At 42.1% G+C, this 23,180-nt stretch overlaps 1 protein-coding gene across 1 annotated transcript in view; it reads right to left on the reverse strand.

The window, feature by feature from the left end:
* The window catches only part of FBXO30 (F-box protein 30), a 42,609-nt gene that overhangs the window by 12,401 nt on the left and 7,028 nt on the right, over window positions 1-23,180 (reverse strand). The window contains exon 2 of the mRNA XM_018563294.1: window positions 10,887-12,852. Coding sequence (XP_018418796.1) covers window positions 10,887-12,839 — 1,953 coding nt within the window. The 5' untranslated portion in view covers window positions 12,840-12,852. The remainder of the gene's footprint in view (window positions 1-10,886; window positions 12,853-23,180) is intronic.

Genomic DNA, 23,180 nt, shown 5'->3' on the forward strand with positions numbered 1-23,180 from the left:
CATTGATGCAAACTTGAATACAAAATCTGCATGGCAAACAATCAGCTTCTCTTTCTCATTTTAAATAGCAACAGAACTGAAGAGAGAAGCTGAATGGTTACTATGGGCAACTGCTCCAGATTTCGTCTGTCCCGTTTTGACAAATTCCCCTTATTGCTTTTGACTCTCTTGAATAGGGGACATATTACTTGACAAACTGAAATAACGGACATATGATATACCCTGTCAAACACATTACAAATTACTCTCTGTTAGCGACATTAATTATTCATACATTGGTATGGTCAAAAGTAAGAATTTTTGGATGTCCCCGGGTGGCATTTTTGTGTATCCCCACCCAAAAAAAAACAGGATTGCCAGATGCATATGTCACATCAAAACAAAAGACTATTTTTAATCCATAAAAAACAAATAAGAATTTGTTTGGGTGTGAGGAAGGAGAAAGATGGGAATTATGTGGAACAATGACAATGACAAAAAGGGCCAGATTGCGACGGACACCAAAAGGGTGATATGAGTAGGAGGCGAGTATGATTATTTTAAATCCTCATGTCCTCTCATGCTTGGGGAGAACTTCCCTTTTCAGCTCAGGGCCTCTTCCTGTAGTGCTGGCTCAAGTTACAAACCAATACAAACGTATACACAGACACAGTGTATCCATTCCTGAGACAAGGCAGTCTGCTGCAAAACAGAAGTTCTGCAGAGCACGAGAACAGATACAGATTTAAAAGGAAGAGAAGCAACGAGAAGGGAAACAACCATGGATTACAGTAAGGCACACATTACAGTATTGTTTTATGTTAAAAAATCTGAGGGTTTAATGTCACTTTAAGGCCAAATGCTGATCCAGACCAGACTGGAGAAAAGACAGAATCTGACCCCACAAAATACTTCCAGGGATGGAAATTCCTTGCCTTGCGCAACGCAAAAGAACTGTTATCACTAATAAGTTGGAAAAGTCATAAATAGGGTTATACACTTTTTTAGATATATAAATGGGTATAAATTCACCCTGTCACATACAAAAACTTAAGCACTGGTTTCAAATTGTTTATGGATATGCAAACATATTAGATGTAATTGATGCTTGGGCACAAATACACTTTTGTATGTTGATTTTGACATTTAAGGAGGGTCTGTCGAGGAGTATAAACACTTGTTTTATTTTGGGATTGAAAACGCTGCACTAGCAATTATTTGCATTTGGTAAAAGATAGTTAGGGCTGAGATCTGGCCCTTGATGGTACTCAAGACCAAAATGATGATCCAGACTGGAGCCAAAGAGTACCACATGGGATGGAATTTCCTGTTTCGCACCACGCAAAGGAGGACTACCAAGTTTGATGGTAGATTGTGCGTGAGGTCGATTTCCTAGCTTTAAGACCATAGTGATGAATGAATCTGGGAACTAGTGTTAACCATAAATCAGGGAGTTGAGCACAGGGTGAACTCAATGTACGGCTCTCCCCCTTAAAAACTATTAGGTAAACAATATTAGAGAGAATGGGGTTTCAAATGAGGCATCAATATTTTATTGTACAAAAATGTTTTAAAAATGTTTGAAATTCAATTCAGGTGGAACAACCACCATGACAAATACACTATATTGCCAATAGTATTGGGACACCACTCCAAATCATTGGATTCAGGTGTTCCAATCACCTCCATGGCCACAGGTGTGGAAAATCAAGCACCTAGGCATGCAGACTGCTTCTACAAACATTTGTGAAAGAATGGGTCGCTCTCAGGAGCTCAGTGAATTCAAGCGTGGTACCGTGATAGACGCGTTCTCTAGAGTGACGAATCACGCTTCTCTGTCAGGCAATCCGAAGGACGTGTCTGGGTTTGGCGGTTGCCAGGAGAACGGTACTTACCTGACTGCATTGCGGTTTATGATTATGTTGTGGGGCTGTTTTTCAGGAGTTGGGCTTGGCCCCTTAGTTCCAGTGAAGGTAACTCTTAAGGCGTCAGCATACCAAGGCATTTTGGACAATTTCATGCTCCCAAAGTAGAAGGGATTATATTAGGGCTATTCTTACATCTTTGTCTGCCAGTGTCCAATCACCTGAAGGCAGCAGCATATTACCCATGGTCAGTGATGGTCCAAGACTCTGATCCTGTGTCGAGTGATGTACAATAAAAAAAATGTACAAAGCTGTATGTTACCATTAGAGTAGAGGTCTATTGGGGGCACTAGTGAGCTGCCGAGCAAGATGGCTGTGTGCTGAGCTGGCTCCACAACATCCAGGCATGGGCAACGATCCAATCACCTCCATGGCCACAGGTGTGGAAAATCAAGCACCTAGGCATGCAGACTGCTTCTACAAACATTTGTGAAAGAATGGGTCGCTCTCAGGAGCTCAGTGAATTCAAGCGTGGTACCGTGATAGACGCGTTCTCTAGAGTGACGAATCACGCTTCTCTGTCAGGCAATCCGAAGGACGTGTCTGGGTTTGGCGGTTGCCAGGAGAACGGTACTTACCTGACTGCATTGCGGTTTATGATTATGTTGTGGGGCTGTTTTTCAGGAGTTGGGCTTGGCCCCTTAGTTCCAGTGAAGGTAACTCTTAAGGCGTCAGCATACCAAGGCATTTTGGACAATTTCATGCTCCCAAAGTAGAAGGGATTATATTAGGGCTATTCTTACATCTTTGTCTGCCAGTGTCCAATCACCTGAAGGCAGCAGCATATTACCCATGGTCAGTGATGGTCCAAGACTCTGATCCTGTGTCGAGTGATGTACAATAAAAAAAATGTACAAAGCTGTATGTTACCATTAGAGTAGAGGTCTATTGGGGGCACTAGTGAGCTGCCGAGCAAGATGGCTGTGTGCTGAGCTGGCTCCACAACATCCAGGCATGGGCAACGCTATGGGCCACGCTGTTTGACGCGCAAGGAGGGGTGCAAACACGGAAGGGCTGACATCCGCAGATACCGGCTGGTCCGTGGGGCCGATTAGGGGACAGGTGGAACGAGAGTGCGGCTTAATGGGGAAGAGCACTACCAACGCGAAGCCGACACCGAAGAACCCCGGCCGCCTCCACTTGTGGGTCGTGGTCCAAAACAAGGCTGTCACAGACACCTCCGACACAGCCGCGGGCCTCTACGCCGGAGCTGACGGATATCACAGGGCACTATCAAGGAGAAAGTTCCCTTCTCCAACCACCAAGTGAACAATCGGCAGAGGTAGAATTATTAGAGAAATTCAAGATTACAAAGAGAGTTACAGACTGCTACTGATATATTATTGAGATATTAAGGAGGTGAGATCCAGGATACATGAGGTTGAAAACGAAATTGGATGATGTTAACACTGTGAGAGAGGCACATGAACATGACTTAACCGTTGTAAAAGTGGATCTTTCCCTGGCTTTATTAAAAATAGAGGACTTGAGAAAAGAAGCCGACGGGGGTCCCAGAGCATGTGGACGATCTTGGGGTTACTGTTACCGCACTGCTTTCAGAGTTACACCCGGGATACCCCACAGAAAAATTGGAAATAGATCGCATACACATGGCTCTGGGGCCAAAGTGGGTGGATGGAACCCTGAGAGATGTTATATTAAAACCAATGTTTTATAAAGACAAAAGAAGCTATTGTACAAGCGGCATGGGGCAAGCGATCTCTCAAGTTTCAGGACTACAATTATCAAATACATGCAGACCTTGCCCCCCAAGGGCCCTGAAACCATTTCTGACAGTACTACAGCAACAACGCATTAAATACAAGTGGGGGCACCCGCTTAAAACTCTTTTTAACTATAATAATAGAGTATTTTTTCTCTACGCCTGAAGAGGCGGGGCCTCTATTTGAACGTTTGCAATTAATGGCTCAGAGTACTGAGTCAATACCCATTTCTCAGCAATCAGTAAGGGAGAAACGGTTGGCCCCACTATGGGAGAAGCATACAAGAAATCGCCGGGGACAACCCGGGGAACCCCGTTCTCCCCAGTGTAATCAGATCACTTCTGAGGACTGAATTCCATAGCAGAAGCAACTTTATTAGAGAACAATGTCAAGATAATAGTGTTATACAGTAGATAAAACGTAGTATAAATTCTCCTTTTGGTCCCGTTCCCTTTTCCTCCTCTTTTTTCCGTAAGCAAAATACCCTTTTTTTTTTTTGTCTCTTTCTCCCTCCCCTTTCTTGCCTTTTTTTTTAGGAATAACCCCCCATGCCTGGTGGTTAGGGTATCCCCCTTCTATAGGGAAATATAGGATTATATCTCCTGTTCCTGCTTAGCAGGCTATATACTAGACAGTATAAGGTTGTGTTATAGTTTTTGTCATTGTCTTTTTTCTATGTTGTTTTTGGTTGGTCTTTTATGTTGTTTCCCCTATTTTTTTTTTTATTATATAATATTCATATAATAAAACACAAAGTACAGGGTTTAAACTCCCCGCAGAAGCGAAGAATTGCACTTAATTATTTCTCTTCACTTCAGGTAAAATCTAATATGTTTACAGGAAACTAGGCTCTCCAACTCTTTTAAACAAAAATACATACATAAAAATTACCCTGAAATCTTTCAAGCTAGTTTTGTGGAAAAGAAGGAGGGGAGTGCTGATAGCATTCCACAAAAATAAACCTTTCTCCTGTTCTTTGGAGATAGCAGATCCAGCAGGGAGATACTTAATTTTAAGAGGTAATATTTTGGACACCACAGTAACACTTGCAACATATTATGCCCCGAACATTAGACAAACACGTATTTTTTTTCACATTTTCTAGGAGTTGTTGAAAAGCATTCACAAGGCACTTTACTGTTGATGGGAGACTCCAATTTGGTGTTGGACCCTAAATTAGATAGATCGGAACCCTGAGTTGCACTTTCTACTTCTATGGATTACTCTACCCTTTTCCGCACAATGTTATCTGAACACAACTTGATTGACACATGGAGGGAAAAGAACCCTACAATTCGAGATTACACGCATTATTCTTGCCCTCACAAAAGTTCTTCTCGCATAGATCACATGTGGAGTTTATATTCTGTAAGCCCCTTGTCTACTCCCCTTACGTCCCTGTCAGCCCAAATGAGGCAAGCCACAAAGCCACAGGTTCTATAGCAAGGACAAACAGGAGTGGAGACAAGGGGCATCACTGGCGAGTGCCTCCCAAAATTGGGAATGGGAGTGTAACACAATGGAGCTATAGAACCGAAGCTGAGGAACCCCAGTATAGATTCTGCAGCCAAGCTAAGAAACTGTTCGGAAATCTTCATTTATTCAAAATGTAAAATAAATAATCTCACAAAATATAATCGAAAGCTTTGTTTTACATCCATATATCCACATCCATCCATATACATATATATTAACATCCCTGAAATTTTTGAGTTGTGCATATGGTGGATAAGGTGTACTATTTTACGTGCGTTATCTGGTGCTTGTCTTCTGGGAACGAAGCCCACCTGATCTCGGTGAATAAGGGTTGGTAAAAATTGATTTAATTGTGTGGCTAATATTTTTGAAAGTAATTTAATATCTATATTCAGTAGAGAAATTGGTCTATAATTTTGGGGGTCTAAACTGTCTTTCCCTACCTTAGGAATCATAACTATGTGAGCTAAAAGAGAGGAGAAGTGTAATCCAGAGCCCTCCTTCAAGTGATTAAATAGTGCCGCTAAACAAGGTGCCAAACTGTTCGAAATTTTTTTATAGTATAAAGCTGAGAACCCATCTGGGCCCGGTGTTTTGTGCAATTTCAAAGAATTGCTTGTGTTATTTCAGATATCGAAACATCTGCATCCATTATAGCGGTCATATGTTCGGTCAGAGAAGATAATGACACTTTTGACATTAGTCGATCAGCTAAATGGGGTTGGAAGCCAGAAGTTTTACCATATGGCTGGGAAAGAAGATAGGTAAATCTGGAGACAATAGTGGCAGGATTAGCTGTATGGCCAATATGCTGAAATCGAGACCAAGGACCCCAATTGCGATTAGACTTCATCTTTCGGATTGTTCGATTACAGCTAATCCTGCCACTATTGTCTCCAGATTTACCTGTCTTCTTTCCCAGCTATATGGTAAAACTTCTTGGTAAAGTAAACATTTTCAGTTTGAATGGAGAGTTACGTATATATCATATTTGGGAATTAATATTCCGAAAAATTATCAATCTCTATATAAAGTTAATTACATCTCTTTGTTCAAACAAATGAGGGAGCTGCTGGAGGGTTGGATGAGACAAACTATCATGGATAGGTAAAATTAATGCAGTTAAAATGAAAATACTACCAAAATTATTATATTTGTTCCGTACCATACCGGTTAGTATCCCAAGAGATATTATCAACTAGTTTCAAAATAGATTTTTTTTGTGTTTGTTTGGAGTAATAAGCGTTCCAGGGTTCCTAGATTTACTATGTATGCACACAGGAGACGGGGGGGGGGGGTTAGGCCTCCCAAACTTTTATAAATATTATCAGGCAGCTCAGATGGTCCCTTTAGTTAACTTCTATATGACATCATATCGCCCAATCTGGGTAGACTCTTGCTTTCCCATCGCACTGTGTGCTACTCCATGGCTGCCATCAAGAATGCGTTCAACAATGAGCCCTTTCTTGACACAAATGCTCAAGATATGGGATAGTACGAGATACTATAGTAAACTTCAGTCCCCTCATTTACCGTTACTTCCGTTGACGGGTAATCCTCTATTCCCACCGGGACTGGAAATGCCTTTCGCATTCACTTGGTGGACCTCTCAAAGTATTGTATCTACATCAATTGATGGAGAACGATTCTATGCGCCCATGGACGTACTTTCAGAATAACTTACAAGCTCCAGCTACGGAATACTTTAGATATTTACAACTTAGACACTGGGTTTCCTCTGTGCTGCCCAGGGCTCCGGTTCGATTGGAATTAACCACTTTTGAGCATATCTGTCTGAATTGTCCTAACACCCCTAAACTTATTTCACTTCTTTACTCCCAGTTAAATGGATTAACAGCCCGAAATAGTCATAAATATGTACAGAAATGGGAAAGAGATTTGGGCACGACTAAACAACCAAAAGGAGTGGAAAGAGATTTGGGGTTCAGTAGCTACTAGTTCCATCAATATAATCTCTTTGGAAACTGCATTTAAATCTTTGACCAGATGGTATTTGGTGCCCTCCAGGTTGGGCCATCTCCACTCGACGCATTCTGACCTCTGCTTTCGGGGGGGGTGCATCGAGGGGAGACGTTATCCACACCTGGTGGACATGCCCAACACTGGAAAGGTTCTGGTCCAAAGTATTTCAATTAATTTGCAACCTTTTCTCAGTTAATATTGAAAGAGACCCTTAGGTGGCCCTATTAAGTTTCAAAACTCCCCTCATAACAAACTTACAGCACAAATTGGTGATTTAGGTTATGTTGGTGGCTAAACAAGCTATAGCTTGCTCTTGGAAGAAACCATCTGTATCCTTTAGAGAGGTTAATAGAAAAATAGATTCCTTTTTTCTTAATGAAAAATTAACTAGTATTTTGTTGGATACTAATACAAAATTTCAGAGGATATGGCAACCCTGGATCGCTCATGTCCACCCATCACTCCCTGTAGAAAGCGCGACATTCTTGTAACGGTCGTACCCACCGAAACTCTAGGGGTTAACTTTTATGTTGTTCTTGTGATGTGATTTTATGTTAAAGGAGAACTATGAGATGAGTGATTTCCACTCACCTCATAGTTCTAGCCGACCTGTGACAATGAGACTGTCACAGGTCGGCTCAGTAAATCGGGAGGTGAGCGAACAAATACCGGGTTCCGTTACCTCTCGATCCTGTCACGGCTCTCTGCCGTGACAGGGGGAGGGGCTGGATTCCCCTCTATAGATAAAAATGGCTCACGGGGAGGGCCAGTAGAGGCTGTTCCTTGTAAGTCATTAAAGCTAACGGTCATTTTAATGTAAATGTCTTTTTTTTAATGGTATAAAACTAATAACATTTTTGAAAAGAAAAAAGGAGGGGAGTGACGCCGAGGTGAAAAAAAGGAGGGGATGGAAGCCATGTGTTTTTTCTGTGTGGGGTATGCACTTAAAATCCGTACCAGACCCCTATCAAGGATAAAGGATCTGTATAGATTTTATATACTTTAAAAAAGTGCTGTTCTAAGAGGACATCAGAGACACACAAGGTGGTAGTGCCACGCCCATGGACCTGTATAGCATCCTGCCGCTAACGCAACACATTGCACTATATGCCTAGGTGAGCACCTAATACAGAATCCAGTGCTCAAATACACATTACAGGATGGCCCCAGGTATGCCCCCTCAAAGCTCTTTTGTTGCGTCAACCTGACTCATAAAGCTGCAAAAATAGGAGCCACAGTGGTTATGTATCAACTAGAAATCTTGATAGAACAAGCTTGATGAAAGTGACAAAAGAGAAGAAAGGTTGTGTGCTCATCTCCAAGCAGAGAGAAAACGTCCAACTAAAGACATTAGCAATAAACTAGGGCTTGCGGAGAGTAAAAGGGATTATACTAGGGCTATTCTTGCATCTTTGTTTGCCAGTGTCCAATCACCTGAAGTCAGCAGCATATTACCCATGGTCTCTGAGGGTCCAAGACTCTGATCCTGTGTCCTGTGATGTACAATTAAAAAATGTTTTCTGCAACTACTGACACACTAAGGCCCCATTCACACTGAGCGACATGAAAATCGCGCGATTTTATATGAGCGATATTGAGCAACTTGTCGCGCGACTTTTTCCTATTGGGCTGTATGCAATCAGGCGCGAAATCGCTCGAAAAAAAGGGTCATGTAGGAGCGACGAGCTACAAGCGATATTGAGCGATGAGATGTGAACAGCTCCACTGAAATAGATTGGAGAAGCTACATAGAGCGATATCGTGTGGAAATATGAGCGATATCGCTGAAAAAAATCGTGCGATAAATGGCTCAGTGTGAATGGGGCCTTAAATGAGAAGATCTGAACTAACAAGTCTACATCAATGTAGGTTTGTACAGGTTTACAGTTAAACTGAGGAGTAATTGTGATAGGCTGTTAAAGAACCTACAGAAATTAGATAAAGATCAGCGATGCTTGCACAATATGGTCGTTGAATAATCGTTATGCAAACATGCATACAAATATTGGAGCAACGAGCAACTTGTGCCTGCAGCAGGGAGGGGAAAAAAAAAATAGCAATCAATAGAGATGCGCCGATACTAGTATCGGTATCGGTGCTGATACCAAGTATTTGTGCGAGTACGAAATGCTCGGCCAAATTGTCCGACCGATACAGGAGCATCCGGTCAGAGGAAGATTTCCTCTGACCGGCAGTGCCGTAGGGAAACATGGAGCCAGCTTCCCAGCCAATCAGGAAGCAGGGAGGGGGGTCATTACTCGTCGCCCGGCTTCCTGATTGGCCGTAAGTCAGCTCCATGCCAGCAGAAGCACCGGTATTGGTACTCTGTGTCAGCGAGTACTAAAAGCAAAATACCTGTACTCGTATTAGATACCGAAAAAACGGTATCGGTGCATCCCTAGTAATCAACCTGGGAAATCCATCCCGGCAAAGCAATTTTACATCCAAGAAGGCATATGGGCAAACAGACTACTATATTCTATTTTCGCTTCACATATATACACTTTCAATGCACAAGAAAGATCTCTCAGTCATAACACATGGCTCGTTATACATGTCTAGGCTTGTAACAGAAGTCAATAAAAACTCTATCCAGGCATCCGAAAAGGAAAGAACACATCTTTTAAAACAAGTCTCTAAAGAAAAACACCATGTATTTTCCAAATTAACCTTTGCACTCCCACATTGCAAGGTTTAAGTGCTTGTTTTGATCTAGAGGGGAAAATAAAGAAGATATACTCACATGATCCTCGTTCCTGTGGCAGTGACTGCTTGGCACTCTACCCCTCCATTAGAGCTGTAGTATATCCCTCGGCATCTTCATATCTAATGGACCTGCATTAGATGAGATGACGCCATGGGCACTTAGACAGGCGGAGCCTGGGGTAAAAGAGGCTGCAGTAACTGGTCTAAAAGACAGGCAGGACTAAGGATCGGATTAGTATATCTACTTTATTTCCATCCCTACACCAAATCGAACACTTAAAAAAGGAGAACTATGGGGTTAGGGCTTTTCCCCATAGTTCTCCTAAGGGTAACGGGAGGACACAAACTAGCGTCCTCCCGTCACCCAAAGCTCAGTATACTGCGCGCTACAGCTCGCGGTATACTGAGACGCCGCAGCTGGAATGGATCCCGGCAATTATGTCTGGATCCGCACAGCTGCATGACAGCTGGTTCTGCCTATCTGGAGGCAGAGCAAGTTGTACCCGCCCCCTCCCGTTCCGCCAGTCAGCACTAGAGGATCAGACAGGGGAGGGGGGAATCCAGTCCCTCCCCTGTCACTGCTCTCTGCCGGCACAGGATCGAGAAGCGAGCGAACGTCGGTATTTGTTCGCTCACTTCCCGATCTACTGAGCCGACCTGTGACAGTTTCATTGTCACAGGTCGGCTCAGATTATGAGGCTGAGTGAAAATCACTCACCTCATAATTCACCTTTAACACTTGCAGTGTTGGGGAAGGCACACTGCAGGGGTTAGTTTGAAAATTACCTGGAGTTGATCTTTAAAACTAAACAAAACGCGTTTATAAAAGAAAAACGGTTACCTACAACTGCCAAACCTGGGGCAAAAAATGTGATAATTTACACATTTAGCGGGCTAGTGCATATAGCAAAAAGCAATGTGGAAACCCATAGTAATAAATAAATTCATCTTTCACTAACCAGATTTAGTTAACTGAATGGTTACTATGCCTTACAACACTTCATTGCTACTTCTCTCACTGGTTTCCTGAAAGCCTGTAAGTTTTTTTTACCATGCCATGCAAGTAAACAACAAGATCAACAACAAAACGTACCTTTTCTTTAATTTGCCAAGAACTTCCTTGTGGATATAGTTTCTTTTCCCATAGCAGAACAACAATTCCACGAGCCTGCAGCAAACTTGCACAAACATCTCTCATTAGTCTAGAAACTCTGGAAAGATGGCACAAAGTAAAACCATCAAGAAATCCTGCAATGTGCTGCAAAACTTCATAAGGCAAACTACTGAAATTATCCACAGATTGGCTTTGTGGTGAATTCTTTATCAACTGGCTTTTGCTGGGTATGTGAGGCTGCACCCCAAAAGACTTCAAGTGTCGATCATGAATTATTTTTGATCCTTGCGTCAATGGGCAAAATCTACGTTGAGAATAAGTACATCCATAATATGCCAACGGACATCTTTGCTCCATCCATCCATTTAAACCTGCGTGAATATCAGCATGCACATTCTTAAAGTGGGAAGAAAATTCATCTCTTCTAAACAGCTGTCCACATACAAATGTAAACATAGATCTCTGTTTGACTTGGTATCCTGCAACATATTCGAGAACCAAGTCTAGACCAAGTGTCTGGAAAGGACTAGGATTGGAAAGCTGAGGATTAGCATGGTCACAAGCACAAGCTGAAGCAATATCCCCAACCATTGTATTTGTAGCTAATATTGCAGATGGAAATGAAAAGGTTTGCGTTCCGCAGTCAATACGATTGGAATCCACATTTCGTTTGTCAGAAATCCCTCTACCTCCAGGTGACTCCCCTAAACAGAATAGAAAAGCAGCTGTAACTAAATCAATGCAATTGAGTCCCATGGGATCGTCTTGTACTTCCAAATCAGATGTGTCCACTGCCTTGTTCTCAGTCCTTGCTTTAAACCAGTATGAATTACCAAGAAATGGGCTTCTCCCAAAGACCGCAACATTTTGGAACCACTGTTCACCATGTTTATCCATTTGCTCCTCAGAACCATTTGTGGTGTGTGGACCTGAGAGCTGCTCCACACTCCTGAAGGAACGATTGTGGTTTACATGTTTTGTACTGCTATCTAAAGGGATATCAGCATTTTGTTTTGATACTACGGTAAACATATCCTTTCCATCATTATGGAAACCGTTACACAATAGAGATGACTGCTTTACATTAGGGTCGTCACATTCCGTTAAATCACTGTTTCTTCTTGGATAGAAATCACTGGAACCATTTTGATTAAATTGTTTCAAGGGAGTGCACATTACTCCATAAGAAGCCTCAGCATCTTCTTTCTCTACAAATGCCTGATTGTTAAAGATATCACATCCACCGTTTTGCTCAGAAATCTGAAAATTTTTGTTAATCTCAGAACTGGCATCTCTTAACCTACCATTAAGCATACCAATCTCTCTTGTAGCATTATTTAATATGTCCAGAGCTGCAGCTAAACTTTTTGTCGTCTCAAGCGTTGCTTGATAAAGTGCACTATAAGAATCTTCATCATTAGAGGCAGCATTTGTAACCATTTGATGATCATTTTCTCCTTTAACAGGCATCTGCTCTTGAGATTGAAGCTTTTCAGTTGTTTTGGACATCATTGTTTCCACTTTAAGAGATTCCAAAAGCATTCTTTGATCTTGCAAAGCTAATGCCAGATCTAGCTGCTCTACTTTATCAACATCTGTGCTGAGGTTTTTATAAGATGTTCTATCTGCATAGCTTACTGGCCATCTATTCCACTCCATTGTACAACATACCACATTTGCAGGACAGTACTGTAAGTGTTCAGCTAACTTGTTACGAGTCATTACAAAAGGACAACCAAACCCTTGGTTTAAACATGGAACTCTTTCTAGGGGACACAGCATTTGATGTTCATCAGCTTTACAGGAGTGAAAGACTGCACCACATACATGCAAGCAGCTGATTAAATCACATGACACACCAGCCTCCAGCCTCATCATACAGCGGCGGCTGACACAGCTTGCACAATGTATATGTTGATTATCTTCATCCATAATGAGGACAAATCTGAAAAAAAGAAAAAAAACAAAAAAAGTAGATTATTTTTTTTTTTACCTTATCAGGTACCGATTTTATTTCTAAATATATAGCGGTCAATTATGGCTTATTGACAGGACTAGTTACAGTTTTCAGTGACGTGTTCCTGAAACATTTCCCTGGTTTTGAAAACTATGAAAAACTACATTGTCTAACGATGATAACAATGCCTTACCAATGGCATACTTGTAACTGCATAGTATATCAAGTTTTTTCGGGCTTTTGAAAAGAGAAATAAAGCCAAAACCTTTTTTTTAGCATTACCTTTCTTTTGGGTCACATGAATACATTTACTAATGTAGTCTTGTGACTCAAAGTCAGCATATTGTAATGTACTTTATACACTGATTACTAATATTTTCTTTTGTGGCTTAAATAACTCTTACATTTTTTAATTAACCCTTGCAATGGGGCTACCAACGCACTGCAGGGGTTAACTGATTGTGTCTAGGTGCTAAAAAAACGAAGATATACCCAAAGCTCTAAGCTGGCTTCTTCTTAGACCAGGCCTTTCAACGTCTCTCCCCCCTCCTCTGCAGCAGTGTATAGAGATTTGGGTGAGTATATCTTTGTTATTTTAGCACCTAGAGATAAACGAGCACTTAACCCTTGTGGTGTGGGGGAAGCCCCTCTGCAAGGGTTAATAAAAACAATTCCTGGAGTTCTTCTTTAACTACGGTGCCTCTAACACCAAATGGTATACAGATTATCGGTCTATGATCAACAAGAAATATCCAAATTGATTCACATACAACTTATTGATATCAAAATTAGCCACACTAACCCAAGTTCTTTTGAGGTTATGTAAATATTCTTTTTTTTTTCCTACAAAAATATGTAACAATGACTATCACTGTAATCGTACAGCATATCATCCAGGGGTTTATTATTACATCAAATGAAGTATAATGACGTACAGATAAATGGTAATTTAAACACATGCAAATCGATTTTTGTAAGGATTATGGATTGGAGTCATGCGAACTTAAAACAATACCACGCCCAACATTCATATTACAACCCCAATTCCAAAAAAGTTGGGACACTGTGTAAAATCTTAATAAAAACAGAATGCATTGATTTGCAAATCTCATAAACCCATATTTTATTCACAATAAAAAACATAAAATGGTAAATTTTCTCAGTTTAAACAGTTAAAGTGGGGTCAGTGTTTTTCCCCATAGTTCTCCTTAGGTTAACGGGAGGACACAAACTAGCGTCCTCCCGTTACCCTAAGCTCAGTATACCGCGCGCTACAGCTCGCGGTATACTGAGACACCGCATCCGGAGCGGGTCCCGACCTGGACATCGGGATCCGCACAGCTGCGTGAGTGACAGCTGGCTCTGCCTATCTAGAGGCTATTTAGAGGAATAGCAGGATACCACTGACTAGTTATAGAGGAACAACAAATTCCAGCAAGAATACATTATAAAGCGGCACAATGCAGAATACCACCAGCTATAGAGGAACAACAAATCCCAGCAATAATACATTATACAGGGTGTTTAATGTATTATTGCTGGGATGTGTTGTTCCTCTATAGCTGCTGGTGTTCTGCAGTGTGCTGCTTTTTTGCTTTTTTTTTAACCGGAAACATTAACATGTTCGATTAATCAAAATTTTTTAAAAATCGATTAATCTTGATTATAAACGCACATACAGATCCAACTACATTGGCCTATACACATACAGCACAGCAATGAAGTAATAAAATGAACTAGGATCACACTAATCCAGCACGTTATTAATCTCACGTGCCCCACTCAATATGGCCGCCGCTTGAGTGGGGCAACTCAGAATAATAACGTGCTGGATTAGTGTGATCCTGGTTCATTTCATTACTTCATTGCTGTGCTGTATGTGTATAGGCCAATGCCTTGGCTGGCGCTCGTGCAGAAAGTTTCTTGGGCAAACTCACCAGCCCAAGTGGCTCCGTCGGCTAACGAAGTGGGAGGAGTCCGGTGACGTCACGGACATCGGCGTCACCGGTCTCCTCCCCCCTTACCTTTGTTAGCCGTCACGGACATCGACGTCACCGTACTCCTCCATCTCCCTTCGTTACCTGACGGAGCCACTTGGGGAAGGGGGGAGGAGTCCGGTGACGTCGACGTCACCGGATCGCTGATGGGACTCCCGGAAGCCGGCGGAGAGATGAGTGTTTTCATTAGCGATCAAAATAATTTTAATCGATCAAAAAGTTTAACGATTAATCGAGAAATTAATCTTTAATTTTCACAGCCCTATTAAAAAGGTTTACAATCTCGTTGCTGAGTGACTTACTTTGAATCGTGGGCCCTTGACTGTCGCGAGCGGCGAGTCAGGAAGCTCACAGGGAGGAGAGGAGCAGAGGCATGTCCTCAGCGCGCGCGGCTTAACCCGCGTGTGCGGTGGGCATGGCGTGTGCGGTGGAGCGGCGAACAGGCAATTTATTCGATAGCCGAATAATCGACTAAATCGAATAGTTGTTGCAGCTCTACAGTACAGCACTGCGGTATAGGTCATAGCCAGGGGCAGACTGGCCGTAGGGCATACCGGGCTGGGCCGAACACGATCAGCCTGATTGTGTTAGACTCTGCCTGGCCCGCTATACCCGATGGCCTGCTCAGAGCAGTGCCAGCGCTTTCAGGCGGCTGCATAGGTAGCTGCATGAGAGCAGCAGGTGGATGGGTGTGCTGCCAGGCTTGAAAAGGGAGTGTAGTGTACCCAGGGGCGCTATGGAGCCCAGGGTGCAGGGGGGCCAGACCAGGAAAAGGTGTCCCTTCAGGGGCAGACTTGGCTGGGTGGGGGGGCGCTATACTGTTCCCCAGGCAGCACGGAGGCGCTGGGGCTCGTGGCCACTGCAGGGTTGTTTCCTCCAGTCCTCCCGCCGTGTACAATGTGGGAGCTCTAGGAAAAAACTGAGCAGGCTGCTGCAGTGTGTGAGTAGTATCTGGGTATAGCATGGGGTGCCACGGGGGTAGTTGAGGGGGTCGTTATCTCTCTCCCCCTCCCTCCTCAGAGCCAGTACGGAGCAAGAGGAACCAGTATAAGTGTTTGTTTTTTTTTAATCGCCCTGAGTCCATTGTGCCATTTCGTCGCAAAGCCCTGAGTCCATTGTGCCGCAGAGTGCTGAGTCTATTGCACCATTGTGTTGCAGAGCCCTGAGTCCAGTCCTGAGGGTGAGTATAATTATACTGCGAAACAGTGAAATGAATACTCATTAGGAATGCACTGATACCAGTATTGATGCAGATATTGGGCATTTTCATGAGTAGTTGTACTTATGAAAATTCCCCAATACCAAAAACCGATACCAGCGCTTTAAAGTTTCAAAATGAAGTGGCTGCCCCTAACTTGCTGGGGAACTTGCAGCAGCCTTCTTGGGAACCACACGGTGCCTGTTTACAGTGCTTCCCCTAGCCCGCACATCTTCCCTCTCCTGAGACCCTCTGCACCACTCCTGAGATCCTCCGCCCGAGACATCAGACTGGCACCCTAGAGCAGAGCAGCAGCACAAAGAATGTAGCAAATTCCTATACTATTATTCTGCATTGCTGTATAATGTATTGCTTGGATTTGTAGTCTACTACAGCTTGGAGTCAGTGGCAGAACAACCAGGGGCACACCAGTTGCAGTTGCCATGCTCCACCATTGTCCTAAAATCCTGTCTAATACACTACATATCTGTGCAATATACTACATACACAGGTATGTAGTGTATTACAAAAGGTGTTGTTGTTGTCCGCCTATGTATGGAATTGGTGGTATTGTACCAGTGTTGCAGGAGAACTCTGAGCGCCATTTCGGGAGCACTGACCAGTACACCATGCACGGGGTGCGGAGGACTGCTGGGGAGGCAGAGATCCGTTGAGGATATCACAAGATTTCTCTGTAACAAGCTTCCTATATTGTTGCAAGTTTGTGTGTCAACTGTAGCCCTCCTGTACTTACCAGCAACTGGCCCTGCCCCTCGATTGCACCTCCATGTTTGGCCCCTCCCCTGGATTGGGGGCATGGCCTTCAGGGTCACATGATTGGGCTGCTCAGTCTAAAATGCCCGGGCCTATTTTTTTGTCCCAGTCCGGCCCTGCTTGCAACACACCATTTTAAATGAGCTTTGGCCCAGAGAAGACTGCAGCATTTCTGAATCATGTCCAACTATGGCTTCTTTGCATGGTAGTGCTTTAACTTGCATTTTTGAATAGCAGACAGTGATTTTTTCGAAGTATATCTGAGCCCTTGCAGTGATGTCCATCACAAAGTCATGACTGTTTTTAATGCAGTGCCGTCTGAGCACCCGAGGAACACGGACAAGATTGCGTTTTCACCCTTGTCCCTTACGCACAGAGATGTCTCCAGATTCTCTGAATCTTTTGATGATATTATGTACTGTAGAGGATGATATATTTAACCCTTTCCTTGCCAAGGACGTATGGCATATGTAGGAACAAAAGTGTTCCCGGCAGGCTAAGGACTTATGCCGTACGGACCTGGCATTTACAATTCCGCTATAAGCTCATGGTCGCTATAGCGACCATGAGCTTATACTAGAACTGCTCGCCGGGACTGTCCCCTTCAAATTAATAGCCGTCATCAGCGGCTCACAAGCGGCTGATGACCGCTATTAACATAAATACCGGGCGCCCCCCCGCCGGCACCGCTGCTCCGCTAGGTACCCAGGAGATGCTGAACTGTTATTACACATTGAGAACCCGGCGGAGCTGCCTTGATATCATGGCGGCGCCGCTGGGTGCTCAGTGTGTAATGACAGTCCAGCCTCCCTTGGTTACTAGGTACCCAGCAGATACTGAACTGTCATTACACACCGAGAACCCGGCGGAGCCGCTGTGATATCATGGCAGCACCGCTCTCAGTAGGTAATGGCAGTCCAGCGTCCCCAGGTTACTAGGTACCCAGGAGATGCTGAACTGTCATTACACACTGAGAACCCGGTTTAGACCCCTAATATTTCACCGTAGCCCCCCCAACAGTAAAAAAGAAATTTAAAAATTTAAAAAAAATACAAAAAAAACGTTTAAAAAAATTAAATGAAAGAATAAAAAGTGTAAAAAAAAAAAAACAAATAAAAAAAAAAGCACAACCCCTCCCTCCCCCCACATAACATACACATATTGTGGTGTACACCATGCACATGCGCTGCAGTGCGTTAGAACGCATCGCAGTGCATGAATTTATAAAAACATTAAACTGTGGCAACGCATGGTAAAGCTTTGTGACGCATTGCCGTGCGTTGTGATACCTTGTGTTGCAATTAAATAAATGCCTGTATCATTTTATCACAACACAAAACACCAACACAACGTAAAAACAATTTTTAACATAAGTCGTTTATTTACAGTTTTGCGTACCTTCATTTTTTACCTTTTCGCAAAAAGGCACAATTACAAATTTGCAAATATTTGTTATTTATTAACTCAATACAGTTTTATCTTTTAGATTGTCAGAAATTTTTTTCTGTGCACTGATACTGATTTTAGTGTGTTTTATCAATTGAATTGTGTATTTTTATCGGTTTAATATTAATTTGAGAAACATTTGCGCAATTATCGCACGGCCTACAAATTTAGTATCACCATCTTTTTATTCTACCGGGCCTGCGCTTTCAGAAAATATATGGTTTGGGGGGTCTTTTACAAATGCTAGCAAAGCAGCAGTTGAAAATCAAATCAAATGGGAAAAACTGCAAAAATTTAGTGGCCAGCTGAATTGAAAAATGTTTCAGAGGGCTTGGCAGCGAAAGGGTTAAAGTCTTTGCAATTTTACATTGAGGAACATTATTCTGAAATTGTTCAACAATTTTTAGATGCAGTTTTTTTTTTTTCCAGGATTAGTGAACCTCTGCCCATCTTTACTTCTAAAACACTCTTGACTCTCCAAGATGCCCTTTTTTTTTACCCAATCATGTTACTGACCTGTCACCAACTAACCTAATTAGTTGCAAAATGTTCTTCCAGCTATTCCTTGTTAGTACCACTTGCTTTACCAGGTTTTTGTTACCCTGTCCCAACTTGTTTAACCACTTGCTGACCAGGTGTTTACACCCCCCTTCCTGGCCAGGCCATTTGTCAGTATTCAGCACTGAGGTACCTTGACTGAAATGTTTTCCTGTCATGTAACACTGTACTGAAATTATTTTTATACCATTTTTTGGGGAGAGAGCTTTCTTTTGGTGGTATTTTTTTATATATTAAGGAAAAATTACTGAAATTTTTTTTGGGACAAAAGTATTTTTTTTTTACATTATGTTATAAAACATTTATTATTACCCAATTTTTTGGTAGAATATAAAAGTCGGGGTCACGTCGGGTAAATAGACAAACATATCAAGCTTTAAAATTGCGCGCACCCGCAAGATCGCAAAAAGCTACCACACTCAAAAATTGACCATAGGCAACACGTTAAAAGCTTTTTTAATGTGTGACTTTGAAAAAAAAACAAAACATACCAGGTTCGCTCACCTCTCGATCCTGTCACGGCTCTCTGCCGTGACAGGGGGAGGGCTGGATTCCCCTCTCCGATCTGCCAGCGCTGACTGGCGGAACGGACGGGGGAGGGGGCGGGTACAGCTGGCTCTGCCTCTAGATAGGCAGAGCCAGCTGTCACTCACGCAGCTGGGCGGATCCCGTCATCTACGTCAGGATCCGCTCCGGCTGCGGCGTCTTAGTATACCGCATGCTGTAGCTCGCGGTATACTGAGCTTAGGGTATCGGGAGGACGCTAGTTTGTGTCCTCCCGTTACCCTAAGGAGAACGGGAGGACGCTAGTTTGTCCTCCTGTTACCCTAAGCAGAACTATGGGGAAAGCAGAACTATGGGGAAAAACACTGACCCCATAGTTCTCCTTTAACTTTACTGTTAGATCTGCTTCATCAGCTTCTCTCCAGTGTGTGAAGCTGGAGAGTGACACAAGAATGCGGAAGTGAACTTCCACATTCTGACACCGGAGAGGGGACCGGAGGGAGATCGTGTACCGATCTCCTGTCAGAGCCACCATGCTTTTTCTGGGCTTGCACCGGGCACAGCAGAGCGTGGAGAGGGGGCACCTTATACAAGTGATCCGCCGTCTCTCTCTCTCTAGCTATATATAGATCGAGAGAGAGATATCTATATAGATAGATAGATATTAGGGTTGCACAGATACCAAGTACAGTACTCGGTACAAGTACGAGTACATGTACCGATACTTTTGAGCTCCAAGACTACACTAGAGAAAAATTCAAAATTTAGGAGGCAGCTGTCATTTGTAAGGAGCACACGGAGCTCCTGGGATTTGTACATCTCTGTTTTAATGTACGATTTTGTTTTTATAAATATAAATAAAGGGATGCACAGATACCAGTTTTGCGAGTACGAGTACTGGTACTTGCCGAGTACTTACAAGAACTGATACATTTCTGTTTATTGTCATGTGACAGTTTTTCTAAAACAATACAGACTAATGATTTCAGGACAGTGGTGGAGTGCCAGAGCCAGGTCCCGGCTGCAACCGCTGCAACCCTGGTAGTTCTCATTAAAATACCAAGTATCTGCACTGGTATTCAAAAAGTATCTATCCCTAATAGATATACATACATATACATACATACATACTTGGCTTGAAAAATTTTAGGGTGTCTCTCTTAAAGCCACAAAGATGTGATGTGAGAGTCTACAGCCAAGTGATACACAAATAAGCTACATATTTAATAATAGTTGAAGTACTTGGATGCATTTTTCAGATTAGTGTCACTTTAATGGATTACTGTATATATAGAGAAAAACAAAACAAGTCAAAAATCTTTTTTTTAATTATCCCCAATAACATGCAACCAAACCTAAATATATGCAGGGCTTTCACTAAAGGGTGAAGATTTTGGAGAAGGCAGGAGAAGTGAACAATCTAGGAAAACATAGCTGAACTGGAAAGTATGCTAAATTGGAGAATTTTTCCAAATCAGCTATTTTGGCCTAGATTTGTACTACTTTTGTCTTCTCCAAACTGTTCACGTTGAATAGATGTGATAATTTATACAATGTCAATCCAGTAATAGCACTTCCCAGACTTTACCCAAGGTGAACTGAGTCCACGCCTCCTTAATTATTCAATTAGAAAACCGTTTACAATATAAATATTGTGATGGAGTGTGTTTAGAAAAGGACTCAGATATATATAATTAATAAATATTTATTTAGATTCTTGTTTTTCTAAAATTCATGCAGTTCAATAAAACATCAAATCAACTTGAAATAGTGCTTATGTGTATCTCAAACTATCATTACTCTATCCCTAAGACTATTGCTGATACGTATATTTGCAAACCATATTACATTGATCGTTTATACATTCATGGTCATATTTATATTTCATATAATTCTTTACAGGTATATCACTATAAGATGAATCCCCTACGCGTTACGCTCCCACAGGCTTCTTCAGGGGGATGTTTATTTTGTTTGTTTCTATATATCGATTTTCAGCAATAATCTATTTTTTCAAAACATATAGTACAATGTAAATTAATATTAATCCATAGGATGGAATCAACACAAAATATACTATATATCCATAAAATTCAATTCATTTCTAATGCATAATTATATTCAATATTCCTCATTATTCATTTGTCAATACAATATATTCAATTTCTTCATTTGTCATTAATAGCTTTACATTAATGTTAATGCATGGGATATAGTATTCAAATTGATTAATTATCCACCACAATTGTTTTTTTTTGTTCATCTCTAATATATATATTTGATCATTTTCATTTATCTTTAACCATCTGTGACTCATGGCATTAATTCACCCTCTTTCTCCCATTCATCAGTGTATATTTTAAATTTTTACCCGTGTTTAAATCTTAAACACAATACATCCCAGGACGGAGGACGGAGAGATACAAAGGCTGACACGTAGCAGAAAAGAAACATTATATTGACTCACTACAGTTGAGAGGGTTCAATATACCACTAGGTGTTGTTTTCTAAGCACTGTGAAGTTATACTGGACTCCATATGCGTCTCTGATTCCGCCGTGTGACACTCTCTAGGGTTGATGAGGGAAACCCCATCACCCGGGGGAAAAAGACCTCCTCAGTATCATGCAATCCCTGGATTAATAGTTGAATATAAAGAAAGATTATTGCTGAAAATCGATATATACAAACAAACAAAATAAACATCCCCCTGAAGAAGCCTGTGGGAGCGTAACGCGTAGGGGATTCATCTTATAGTGATATACCTGTAAAGAATTATATGAAATATAAATATGACCATGAATGTATAAACGATCAATGTAATATGGTTTGCAAATATACGTATCAGCAATAGTCTTAGGGATAGAGTAATGATAGTTTGAGATACACATAAGCACTATTTCAAGTTGATTGATGTTTTATTGAACTGCATGAATTTTAGAAAAACAAGAATCTAAATAAATATTTATTAATTATATATATCTGAGTCCTTTCTAAACACACTCAAAACATATCACAATATTTATATCGTAAACGGTTTTCTAATTGAATAATTTATACAATCGTACCGGAAAGGCACTGCCATGGACAGCTACTTGAAGATCCCCAGCAGGCTGCTGAGGTCCTCACAAGCGCGGGAACTTGGACAGCCGCATACTCATACTAAGCCCCAACATCCTGGAATTATTCCGTATGTAGTGCCCGGATTCCATGGCCTGTTTGCAAGCTTCTTTTTCCTAGACGCACATGGCGTGCACTCCAGAACCCTCTTCATGCCCTAGATCTACCCCCTCTCCGCCAGGCTGTGTCAGCATCCTAGATGCAGCAAATCGGCTTCCCTGTGTGCCTGACCTGCACTTGGTGGCTGCAGATATTAAATCCATCCTTTCAGCAGCTATTGCTGAGCTTCGGACCGACTTGCAGAATATGGAGGATTGTATCTACCAGGCGGGAATCCACAGATATGATTCAATACTTTCCATCAAGCATGTTTCAGCACTTTCCTCACTCCTCTTAGACAAACCCTTGCACATTTCACAATTTCTCTGATTCTCCCTCAGCTTTACTCTTATGCTACCATGTACTTGCTGCATGCCTTTTTTTATACTGTCTCTCCCCACACAACTTTCTAATTTTGAGCAGCTTGACCCACTCTGGTTCTTTATATTAGTGGGGGCTTTCAACCTCAAGAGTCTCTTACATATTTTTTGCACTCCTCCTGCCCCTTTACGTCCTCTCTCCTTTTCTGACTTCTGCATCTCTTCTCCTTCCTCATCTTGTTCTCCTCTCCCCCCCCCCCTTTTTAACCTCTTCCCCTGGGGGGGGGGGAGGGCCCCCCGC

Source organism: Nanorana parkeri, unplaced genomic scaffold, assembly GCF_000935625.1.
Source record: "Nanorana parkeri isolate BGI_ZX_2015 unplaced genomic scaffold, ASM93562v1 scaffold650, whole genome shotgun sequence".
Classification (NCBI taxonomy): Eukaryota; Metazoa; Chordata; class Amphibia; order Anura; family Dicroglossidae; genus Nanorana; species Nanorana parkeri.